This window comes from Corylus avellana, chromosome ca3, assembly GCF_901000735.1.
Source record: "Corylus avellana chromosome ca3, CavTom2PMs-1.0".
Classification (NCBI taxonomy): Eukaryota; Viridiplantae; Streptophyta; class Magnoliopsida; order Fagales; family Betulaceae; genus Corylus; species Corylus avellana.
The window spans coordinates 31,275,026-31,287,151 of record NC_081543.1 but is presented as its reverse complement, the minus strand read 5'-3'; the positions used below and the strand labels follow the sequence as shown (position 1 = coordinate 31,287,151).

General features: G+C 36.9%; 1 protein-coding gene across 2 annotated transcripts; it reads left to right on the top strand.

Moving 5' to 3' along the window:
* Nucleotides 1-2,147: 2,147 nt before the first annotated feature.
* On the top strand, nucleotides 2,148-6,093 carry LOC132174728 (probable lysophospholipase BODYGUARD 3). Of its 2 annotated transcripts, none has more exons than XM_059586380.1 (4): nucleotides 2,148-3,191; nucleotides 3,415-3,743; nucleotides 3,852-4,030; nucleotides 5,485-6,093. In XM_059586380.1, exons 1-4 carry the CDS (start codon nucleotides 2,609-2,611, stop codon nucleotides 5,807-5,809), a joined length of 1,416 nt encoding a protein of 471 aa, XP_059442363.1. In that variant the 5' UTR covers nucleotides 2,148-2,608; the 3' UTR covers nucleotides 5,810-6,093. The 2 variants fall into 2 exon arrangements, with proteins under 2 accessions (XP_059442363.1, XP_059442362.1); XM_059586379.1 differs by having other exon boundaries at nucleotides 3,831-4,030; nucleotides 5,485-6,092.
* The last annotated feature ends 6,033 nt before the right edge of the window (nucleotides 6,094-12,126 follow it).

Here is a 12,126-nt window from a genome sequence, read left to right as displayed (position 1 = left end):
GTGGGACAATGTGTAATAACACCCCTTAAATTTAAAAATCACACTTGACCGAATTTAAACCTAAATTTCTAAGAATTTCCCAAGCTTTTATCCCAATCCCCCTCCCAAGAAGTGTTCAAATTTGAAATAGGATACCTCAATCCTTATTTTGATCGAGAATATGCCAGCACAAGAGCATTTGGGAAATAAGACAATCTGCCACACTTAACAAAAAATTAATAATAAAATACTATTTTATATTAAAAAATATATAAAAGCCAAAATAAATAAAATACAAGGGTATTGGCTCAAGCCACCCCACGCGGGTGGCCGACCACACAAGTTAAATGGGTGGCCTAAGTCAATTCTTATATTCCTTTGGGGTGGTCCCCGCCTAAGGGCTAAATCTTTTTAAAAAAGAAGTTTGCTTTTTGGCCTTTGGGGTGGCCATTTCAATCTCACCCTCAGGCTGGCAGGTCAAGCCACCCCACCTCTTCTGGCAACTCCAGCGTACAACCACCCCTTTGTTATTTGTCTATTTAAGTATATATTTTGAATATGGGGCCAATATTTTTATTATTATTTTCGTTAATGGATAGTATCTCTTATTTACATTTTAGCATTTTAAAGAAATTCAACTATAAACTCAAATGAACAATATTTTTCAAAGGATCCTATTTCTCAAAAAAATTTCGCCTCAAAATCAGCCGTAATTAAGCATTTCACTATAGTCTGTATCATGGTTGTTGCAATAAAAAAAAAAAAAAAAAAAAAAAAAAAAAAAAAAAAAAAAAATTTAGCCTCAAAATCAAGTATCCTTAATTTGCCGCCCCCCGTCCCCCTCCCACAACAATTAAGCATAAATCATGGTTTGCCGCCGCCCCCCGCGCCTCACTAGTTAGCTAGGTGTAGCTATCACATTTCCAAGGCACAAGAACATGCAACTGTGTGACGTGACGAAGGATATGAAATTAATTTAAGTGAATGATTTCGAATCCATCATGCAATATTTTGTATGGCCTAAATCAATTTCATGGTGCCACGTATATATATAACTCCTCCATTAATGGCTTGAGTCCTTGCAACTTGAACGTATGAATCGTATGATCTGCCATATTATCACACTTTTCCTTGCTATATCCCGGAGCCCAGCAACTGATGTCATCTAATTAAATGTAGTGATTAGTAGGTGAACAAAGCAGGAAAATAAAAAAGATAAATATATAAGGTTTAAGTGATATAGGCCTGAACTCCTTGGCATTATGTCAAGACACTTGGCACAATTACTTATATTTTTTTTTTTTTTTTTTGAAATAGATCTCATCTTATAATATTATCTTCCTCCCACCAATTAATCACATATTACTATCTTTTAAATCATGGTTTCAATTACTAGTTATTATTTATTGGTGTTTTAATTCCAATTTTTTTAAAAAATGGTCATTATTATGAAGAAAAATACAGTTTTTATTTTTATTTTTTAAAATACCAAATAAAAGAAGAGCCAAAATAAAAATTATTGCTTCAGAAATTTTTTTTAATTTTTAATTTTGTTATTTTTTAAATTAAAAAATAAGAAAAAAGTTTCTGAAGCAAAATACAGTTTTTATTTTAAAAAAAAATACCACAAAAAGAATAACCAAAATAAAAATTATTGCTTTAGAAAATTTTTTTATTTCTAATTTTGTTATTTTTTTAAATTAAAAAATAAGACAAAAATTAACCTACAATAAAGCAAAATAGTTTACCTTTAGCATTTTTCTTAATATACATCTGTAGTATTTGAGGACGGTGACTTATTGGTAGCTCTGGGAATGGGCGTCATGTGGCTAAGACAGCATGCAATAAATACTAGACGACTCCGGAGGCCTATTGATTTTGTAAAACGAAAAAAGAAAAAAGAAATAGTAATAATTCTGACATTAATGAGTTAGGCAAGTACTTCTGAGAATGAGTAATGAAGAAAAAGTAGTAACCTAGTGGATGGGAAAAAAAAAATGAAGGGCAATCTAGAATTTGTGATGGGCAAGAAAGGTGGGCCTTTTTCTGATCTACTGGGTATAAGAAGGAAAGAAGAAACATTTCTTTCTTTCTTTTGTTACAGACTAAACTCTATTGGAAGAAAGTATTGTATATATATATAAAAAGAAACGACCACATGGGCGATATTTTTGCTGAGGGGAATTTGTTTCTTCAACTGGGGGGTTCAACTACCACCCGACCTCCTTGGCCAACAAACGAGGTTAAATGAAACAATGAATTTATATATATGTTTCTAGCTCTTATGCGTCTCAAGACTCAAGCCTCTCTCTCTTTCTCTCTCTCTCTCTCTCTCTCTCTCTTTTTTAAGATTTATAAGTTTCAAGCGAGAGGATTCCCACACGCTTTCATTACATGAGAGACATCATTTGGGAGATAGCTGTTTCCATGAACCAGAAACCCATATTTTTTGGTTGGCTTTCTCTTTTTCCTAGCAATATAGGATTTGCCTTTCAACAGAAGAGAAGCTATTTACACTTACAATGACACTCTGAACTTTATTAAGCCAATGGGTGCCTTCACGTTTTCATTTTGATCCTCTCTCTGTTTCTGTCTCTGTCTCTGGTACTTCTTGGTGGTCTTGTTAAAAATGGCTGCCATGGGGAAAACCAAAAGGGTTTTAATAGTAACCGGCAGAGTTATAAACGAGGCTGTGAGCTTCTGTGTCTTCTCTCTTCTAGACCTTCTTGATTTCCTTCTTTGCTTTGTTTACAAGTTAGCCGACTTCTTCATTGAAGCCGAATGGAAGCCATGCTACTGCTCCTCCGGCAAAGAAGCCATCACTTGCAGTGGCAAAATCTTGGTTTCCGAACAAGGCGGATCCAAGGTTGTTTGCCTCAGCTCAACCAAGCTACAATTGGAGGAGATCTCAGACACCCTCTACACACGCCCTTCCTTGGTCTCCGAGGTTTCAAGCTTGACAGTTACCGAGCTTAAACGGCTCAAGGTGGCCGATCGGACGACCATCGTACAATCCTGTGAGAAGATCAAGAAAGGCACGGTGCGTTCATCTTTCACGGTTAACTCCACCATCGTTGAAATGCTTCAAGGAAAGTTTGGACGGCACCAATTTCACCCCATCCCAAGATGGTCCGATTGTAATTGTGGATTTTGCACTTCTTGGACCTCCTCTAGCAAAGAATCTCTATTTGTTCGAGCCGAAGGACTCAAAGGTAATAACACAAGCATTATTATTTAGTAGACCGATAAAGCGACGGTGAAATCAACTATAGAGTTCCATTAATTTCATTATCTCAATTATATGACCGTTGGGCAGTAATTTACTTAATACCATTTATCTATCTCTTTTAATCAATAACATGATGTTGAACCCCACTTTATGTTTTTCAATCAGAAAATAACCTGATTAATTTATATTATAATTATGGTGGTCAGAAAAAGCACGAGAAGATGTGTTGTTCATTCATGGCTTCATATCATCATCAGCATTTTGGACGGAAACATTATTTCCAAACTTCTCAAGTGCGGCCAAATCAACTTATCGCCTATTTGCCATCGATCTGCTTGGATTTGGAAGGAGCCCTAAGCCAACCGACTCCCTTTACACTCTGAGAGAGCATGTTGAGATGATAGAACGGTCGGTGCTAGAGCCACACAAAGTCAAATCCTTCCACATCGTGGCCCATTCTTTAGGCTGCATTTTGGCTCTAGCACTCGCCGTAAACCACCCTGCCTGCGTCAAATCCTTAACCCTACTGGCACCTGTAAGTAATTCCTCCTGTTAATCTTATTATATATATTATATGGTATATGTACGTGATATTGTTTTGGAATATATAATTACATGGCAGCCATATTTTCCGGTGCCGAAGGGAGCACAAAGTGCGCAATATGTGATGAGAAGGCTAGCTCCAAGGCGCGTGTGGCCATTGATTGCGTTTGGGGCGTCGACTGCATGCTGGTACGAGCACATCAGCCGGACGATTTGCCTGCTCATATGCAAGAACCACCGGTTGTGGGAATTTCTCACCAAACTTGTGACCAGAAACAGGTAATTGATCATCAACCCCCTACTACCAGCTTTGACTGTGTCAACGCTTCCTCTCATCAACTTTTGCATAATTTCCATCTACATGGTTTTTCCCATCTACAAATACCAAACTACCCATCGGCTTTTTTTTTTTTTTTTGGGTTCAAACTTCAAAGTAACGTATTAAAACAGTACTTTCTACAGTTGAATGATTTTTTGTATTCTTTTGAAAATAATATTAGAAGAAGAAACAAATCCTAGGCAATCTATTCTTGAAATTTGTTACACGGATGGCTATTAAAGCTAAGAAATAAATGTGAGTAAGCTTTTACGGCCCATTTTTCTAAATAGATTTTCAGCAATTTTCTTTTATGTTTAAGTAAGTAAGCTCCATATAAATTCTCTCGTATTTATTATTTAAATAGTTAATAATTTAAATAATAAAATGTTAAAATCTACTATCTTCGATATATTGAGAACAGTTGGATCAAGTTTGGGTCCCAATTTCGGCATGTTATTGTCACAATTTCAACGAGTTCAGCTCTAATGAGAAATTGGACCCGAGTCAAAGTGGATCCAGCCAGAACGTACTAGTGGGGTTAAATCTATTATGGTGCAGTGGATCACAAGTGTCCTGTTGATATATGGTGGGGTTATATATCCCTATAGTCAATACACTAGAACAGATGTGTCATATATATCAATGAGGTTGTTCGTATATATCCAGACTCGGTGATTGATTATAGTGCGAGCGCAAGAGACACTACAAAATCATTGGCTTTTACACGTGAAGAAATGTCATTTTCTTTTCTTTATCTTTAGGAGATCGATCAAATTATATATGCTTATTTTCTTCGAATCCCGGTGCGTAATTTAGGCAGGATTTTCTTCGAATCCCTCTTATCCCTTAAACAGGCCTCTAATTAACGTAGTCATGCATGTATTAAGATGGTTTTTTTTTTTTTTTTTTTAATAATAAGTTTTAGGCATTTTCAATGACGAATATCTCTCATTACAAAAATAATAACAAAGACAAAAGTAAATTATAAGATTAATTAAAATATTAAACATTAACAAAAGTGACAAAACCCGTTTTATCTCCATCAAAATTAGGCTTAATTACTCCACATTCTTACTTTAACCGAGATGAAAAAAAACTTGTTCCTTCCTGAAAACAGTATACATGTTAGATAGGGACAGATAAGGGTAAACATAAGCCAATTTTTAAGTTTCTTACGCGCGATTCGGGGGGCTTAGGTCAAATGTTCAGAAAGTCACCACCGTTCACTTGCGCAACCAACAGGGACAGAATTCAACGTTGAAATTAATTGGGTTCTTTATTTATTGTACGTCGCCGTTGGGCAACATCAATTGAATTCATTCGAGGCTTTTCGACACAGACATCTATCTACTTGTGTCAGAGAAGCATGAACTTTTATTTATTCTTCGTAATTTTGGTGGAAATGTTTTTACAGAATGAGGACATTCTTGCTCGAAGGCTTCTTCTGCCACACCCACAACGCTGCATGGCACACCCTCCACAACATCATCTGCGGCACCGCCAGCAAGATCGACGCTTACATGGATGCAGTGAGAGAGCAGCTCAAGTGCCAGGTCACCATCTTCCATGGCCAAGATGATGAGCTTATCCCCGTTGAATGCAGCTACAATGTGAAGACCAGAATACCTCGTGCCCGAGTCAAAGTGATTGAGAAAAAAGATCACATAACTATCGTTGTAGGAAGACAAAAGGCTTTTGCTAGAGAACTAGAGGAAATATGGAGGAATTCCAGTGATTGATTAAAGCTAGACCTCTCCATTTTCTACCTTCTTTTGGCCTAAAAAACCCACCCTCCATAAATTTCCACCCAGTCAAAAAGTTGATAAATATTGAATAGCCTGAGGTTGGCAGGTTAATTATTTACTGCTTCTTCAAGTCTCGAGTCTGAGTTAGCCCCTGAAATTAATTATTACCCACTATATATCATTAAGAGGTGTGAAAATGCTTGCTTAATTATAAAGATGTACTTACTTAATTTGTTAAAGCTAAATAAACATTAAGTTGAACATCTATCTTATTTTCCTACCGGATCAAAATCATTTTATTGGTCTAAATTTTGTTTTATTTTACTTTATAATGTATATGGTGTCACATCATTTGAAATGATATGTTATAACATGTAAGACATACCATTAAATCTATGAAATCAAATATGAACTGTGAAATAAAAAGGATCAGGATCTTGGTTTGAACCTTTATTACCCATTTTGAGGTTTGTCTAGGACAAAATTTGAATGATTGAGATGGGTGAATGGTTGAAACAATAAATCTTGATTACATGAGAGGGTTGATGTACTGACACCTTATGGCAGACTAACAGCAATGCTACATAAATGAATAATTATTAACTTCCAATCCTTGCCCCCAATTTCTGCTCTAAATTTCTTTATTGATTACTAATTTCTTCATCTACTCACAAAAGAAGATATAAATTCTTCCTCCATATTATCAAAGAACAGCAATAGAGACTGTTCCTAGCTCCACCATCAAGAATAAATATTTTCCTTTTGGTTTTGCTAAAAGGTTATACCCTAGACGGAAAGCCTCTTAAACATTTTTTCCAATATGTCTTTCTAAAAATATTTTTGGGTATTATGCCAATTGATCATGATCAGGCAAGCATCCAATAATGTTCATATTTCATTTGGTCACAAGCTTCAGTACCTTTACTAGTACCGTTTTAGAAGTTCAAATATGAAAAACAAATATAAATTAAAATAATATCATATGGAGCATATATAAGCCAGAGAAAAATAAAGATTTGAGATGGTTCACTCTTGCCTATGTCCATGGTTGACAATACCCAATAATACCTTATGAACTTGATTAATGGTGTCGGTCTATAATTCGAGGATTGATTAAATAAAAAATTTAAGTTCGATCTCAACTTAATTAATTAACGGTTGAATCATCAACCATATACTTTTAATCATGATCAAAATAAGACTTAGTCGGGCAAAGCTATATGTCAAACACTCAGTTTGGTAGGCTAGTATTAGTTGAACCGTCGGCCAATATACAAACCATACAATACATATTCTGCTCAAAACCTTAACATGCATCAGTGAGCCGGGTCCTCGATCTGGGATTAAATCTGGATCTTGAAGCACAAGGCAGCAGACTGAATTCCTGCCAGTAGACAGCTAGCAATTGCTAAATTCACTTATTGCGACTTGAAGCATTTATTAGGGAAGGAGAATTTCTAGGCAATCTGGTAGAGGTGTGTAGCTCTAAGTCAATGAGCATGGCCAAAATGTTATTTTGGTTAGTTGAAATGTTAAAATGGGAGCAAAAAGAGATGTATCTGGCTCAGCAAATTAGAAAAACATTTGATGAGTTGCTGCAGTGCTTACCAAACATTGTCTTCTTTCAACAAAAAATTAAAAAATTAAAAAAAAATTGTTGAGAAAGAATATTTAAATAGAATACTGAGAGTACTTAAGTCCTGTTTACTTCGACGTAACATGGTTTCCACTGGAAAATATTTTCAGGAAAGCCATTTTTTTAAAAAATGTTTTATGTCGAAAACATTTTACGGCGTTTACCGTGCATACGGAAAATAATTTTTTTTTAATATATTTTTTTTCCAATAAGGTCCCCGTCGGGACTTGTTCGAAACCCGTAGGGACTTGCCCGGGACCCCGTTAGGACTTGATTAGGACTTGTCCGAGACCTGCACAGGACTTGACCAGGACCTGATTGGGACTTGCCCGGGACCCCGCCGGGACCTGCCCGAGATTTGACCGGGACCCACCTGGGACTTGCCCAGGACCCTACCGGGACTTACCTGGGACCCCGCCGGGACTTGACAGAAATCTGCCCAAGACCCCACCGGGACTTGACCGGGACCTGCCCTGGACTTGCTCGGGACCCCCCCAGGACCTGCCCGGGAATTGACCGGGACCCCGCCCAGGCAAGTCTTGGGCGGGTCCCGGTCAAGTCCTGGGCGGGTCCTGCCGAGGTCCCGGGCAAGTCCAGGGTGGGTCTCGGTCAAGTCCCGAGCAGGTCCCGGCGGGGACCTGGTCAAGTTTTGGGCAGGTTCCGGTCAAGTCCTGAGCAGGTCCCGGTAGGGTCCCAGTCAAGTCCCAGTCAATTCTCGGTCAGGTCCCAGGCGGGTCCTGGTCAAGTCCCGGGCAGGTCCAAGCGGGGTCCCAGGTGGGTTCCGGTCAAGTCCCGGGTAGGTCCAGTCAGGTCTCGGGCAGGTCCCAGCGGGGTCCCAGGTGGGTTCCGGTCAAGTCCCGGGCAGGTCCGGTCAGGTCTCGGGCAAGTCCCGGTCAAGTCTTAGGCAGATCCTGGGCGAGTCCCGGTCAAGTCGTAGGCAGGTCCTGGGTGAGTCCCAGTCAAGTCTCGGGGAGATTCTGGACGGGTCTTGGCAAGGTTCATCGATTTAAGAATGAAATGCTCATAATCGGAAAATGGTTTACAGTCTTTAAAATCGTAAACCATTTTCCGAAAATTAAAGAAAAATTTTTGGTTAAAAGGAAAATATTTTCCGTTGAAGTAAACACCATAAAATGTGAAAATTATTTTCTGGAAATCATTTTACGTCAAAGTAAACGGAGCGTTAATATCTAAAATAGAAGGTGAGATGTAGATAGTTAGAAAAATGGGTAACTATTATAAATAATAATAAAAAAATGTTATTTTTTAGCTAAAACGAAAAGGAAATTTGTTGAGTCGAATGTGAACCTTTATTCTCTTAGGCTCGGCAGTTGTTAATCTCATTTCGGTTTGGTCTTTTTGAAAAAACTCAATATAACAATGTTAATTGATCATATGCTAGTAACCTTGCCAGATAAGTCGTTTCGACTGATCAAAGTAAAAGTATTCTCATTTTCATCTCTTCCGGCTGGCATTTTAGTTCTTATTAGTGATATCAACCCTCTCAATTGGGTCCTTTCTTCTTTTAAAGTGTCGGCATAATTTGCTCAGGAAAAAAGAAGAAGAAGTGATATATATGCTTATAAGTGTCATAATCATATATAGCACAAATTCTACTCGATCAGTCCACTAGATATTGTCTAGAGCACATGCCCCTTACTCAATTTTGCTGTTTCAAAACGTTTATCGTTGGGGCCTAGTAAGCTATTCGTCAAGCCTAGAAATCATATTGTTAAGAGTACGCATGCACATGGAGTGATCGGGGGGATGTTCTTAGTATGCCCAAGTCCACAAGCAATTGAATTATTTTATTATTTCAATAATATCATTAGAAAACACAAAATTAATTATATTATTGTTACCCCCCACATAACCCATTTTTTAATCAATAAATTAAATACAATTTCTTATTATTTTATTCGTCCTTCTCCTCCAATACTTGCATTGTCATGACTTGCATCTATACATATACCACTAATTTAAGTTACAGAATGATTTCTTGGCCAAGTTTCTCGCAATATATAAGAGCAAAGAAGTTTATAAAAGGAAGCTATTTCCTCATTTGGTTTGGGCTGTGTCACCCAACTTTGACTGCATGGAGGAGCTTTTCAGAATACAATAATAATAATAATCTGCAACGACAACGCATTGTGTAATCTATTCACTGTCACTATGATTATATATTGGACCCTCTAATATATATAGATAAATGTGGGCTGTTGGCTGACCTAAGAAAAACATCATAGACCTAGCTATTACTACCCATCATCATGGGTAATATTTTCCACACGACAAGCTCTCTCAGGCAGGTTGGTGAAAGAAACGACCTAACAAAGGCTAGCTGTAAGCTAGAGCTTCGGGAGGATCACCGACCAAAATACCACAACTACATTAATCGATCATATAGTCATACTAGTGTGATTAATTGCTCAAAATATATAGCATGGAATAATTACATTTAGCTGCTATTATAAGTAATAGTTTAGGAGATGCGAGAAATGCATTTTGGACACCAAGAATTGAGCTTGTTGCATATAGCTAGATTAGCTTAGTATGAGAATTATGTCGATTATCCTTATTCTTTCCAATAGGGTAAATCCAACGTGGAATTGGCTTTGTTTGAATTTTAACATTAGAGAATAAAACAGGCAGGTCATAGCTAAGCACATGCCTAAACTAAAAGATTGTGATTTGCTATAATTTTCTGTTTGAATTGCAGTTTGTCTGACTATAATTGTGAGAGACTCTCGATGTGACTCACTTATTAGAACAAATGTTCGAATAGTCTGAAATTGGTTCGGACATGTGATTCCTCTCAAAATTATCTGCCTAATTATTATAAGAGATTATCAGTTATAAGGAATCCCTATCCTAAAGTGAAACTTCAACCCCGGGGTATTTGGGTTTCTATTTATAAGTGCTATGTGGAACTTATGGTCCGGTGGGGTACTTAATTTTGGCAACGAGGCCAAGCCGATGATTCGTCCAAGATAAGAGTACTGTAATGGGCCTAAAAACTGTCGAGTTGTGTGGATAGGGATGTGGGTAGGGGTGAAATTTAAAACCGCCTAACCGCAACCACTAACCGCTAACCGCTATAACCGTTAACCGCTAACCGCCTAACCGCCTAACCGCTTTAAAAGCGGTTAGTAAAAACCGCTAACCGCCTAGGCGGTTGCGGTTAGCGGTTAGTGGGTTTTGAAAATCCGCTAACCGCTACCCGCTAACCGCTTTTTTTTAAATATAATATATTATATATATATATATATATATATAATAACAATAAGTTGTGAGTTTATAACTTTTTTTTGGTTGGTTGAAATTGGCCTCAAGCTTCAAGTTTAACCATATATGTTGGTTTTTTTGTTGCTTATGAGTTTATGAATTTGTTTGTGTTTTATTTTATTTCTATGTGTGAGTTTATGAACTTGCTTGTGAGTTTATGTATAAGACTACAAGTGAAGTGATGATTTTGTTGTAATTTTATTTGTATATTATATGATGTGTAGATTTGTAGAAGGTGGCCAACAAGATTTTGGTATATAGCAATTTTTAATGCTAAAATGGCCATGAAAAGGGAAAAAACAAATGTTTAAAATGAGAAAAAAAAAAAAAAAAGTTTAAAGTGAGCCCAAAACCGGTCCAAACCCGGCCCAAAATCGGTCCAAAGAAAAAAGTCCAAAAAAAGCCAAAAAAAACGGTTAGAAAAAAAGCGGTTATTCCAAAGCGGTTAGCCGCTAACCGGGCGGTTAACCGCTACCCGGTTAGCGGAGGCGGTTAGTAAAATTTACTAACCGCCTAGGCGGTTGCGGTTAGCGGTTTTAGCCACTAACCGCTAACCGCAACCGCTATTTCACCCCTAGATGTGGGTCTTGGCTGCTTCACCTTTGTACAGCCCAAGGCCTGTGGTGTACGAGAGATTGGGCTCCAGCGTGGAGTATTGGAAATGTCTTTTCCGACTTTTTGTAGTCTCAATGATACAAATTTTTAACAATTTTATTGTTTGAATTGTTAATAATTTTAATAATAAATATTTTAAAAAAATTATAAAATCTATTTGCTCGAACAAGTGTCGGACAGCACGTTCCTTGTTCGGATAAATAATCTTTATAGAAACTATTTCATATTTACTGTTAAAATTGTTAACCATTCCATTAGCAAATGTTAGAATCATAATTCAACACAAAACCAAACGTGTTACTGTTGCTTCATGTTCAGACGCGAGCTCGATTTGACAACCCAATGGTGTTCTCAATGATTAAATCGAATGGCAAACAATTTTCAAATGCCTTTGTCTCCATGCAAAGACAGCTATATATCTGGATATGATTGTTATATGTTCATGTGAAGTGACAAGATCGAACATCTATAATCTGCCTAATATCCTTTTATTCAAGTCAATATGTTAAAACTCATCACTTTTTACTATGATATCATATTAAATTATTATTTATCTCAAAAATATAAGTTAATAAAAAATAATAAATTTAATCATTTAATTAATATTATAATAATTTAAGTCTAAATGTATAATAGATTGAATGAAATCTAGCAAATTAAACCTTGTCTTGCACTTCATATTGAGTCAGATATATATCATGAGCCAACCTCCATCTTACTCCATATGATCATAAGTTGATAATTTGATTCTTCCGGACAAACAAATTAATAAAAT

Excerpts from the sequence above, each read along its gene's own strand:
- LOC132174728 (XM_059586379.1), top strand. The coding sequence starts at position 2,609 with ATGGCTGCCATGGGGAAAACCAAAAGGGTTTTAATAGTAACCGGCAGA. Across the intron at positions 3,192-3,414 it reads TCGAGCCGAAGGACTCAAAG|AAAAAGCACGAGAAGATGTG; the intron begins GTAATAACACAA and ends TATGGTGGTCAG. Across the intron at positions 3,744-3,830 it reads CCTTAACCCTACTGGCACCT|CCATATTTTCCGGTGCCGAA; the intron begins GTAAGTAATTCC and ends ATTACATGGCAG.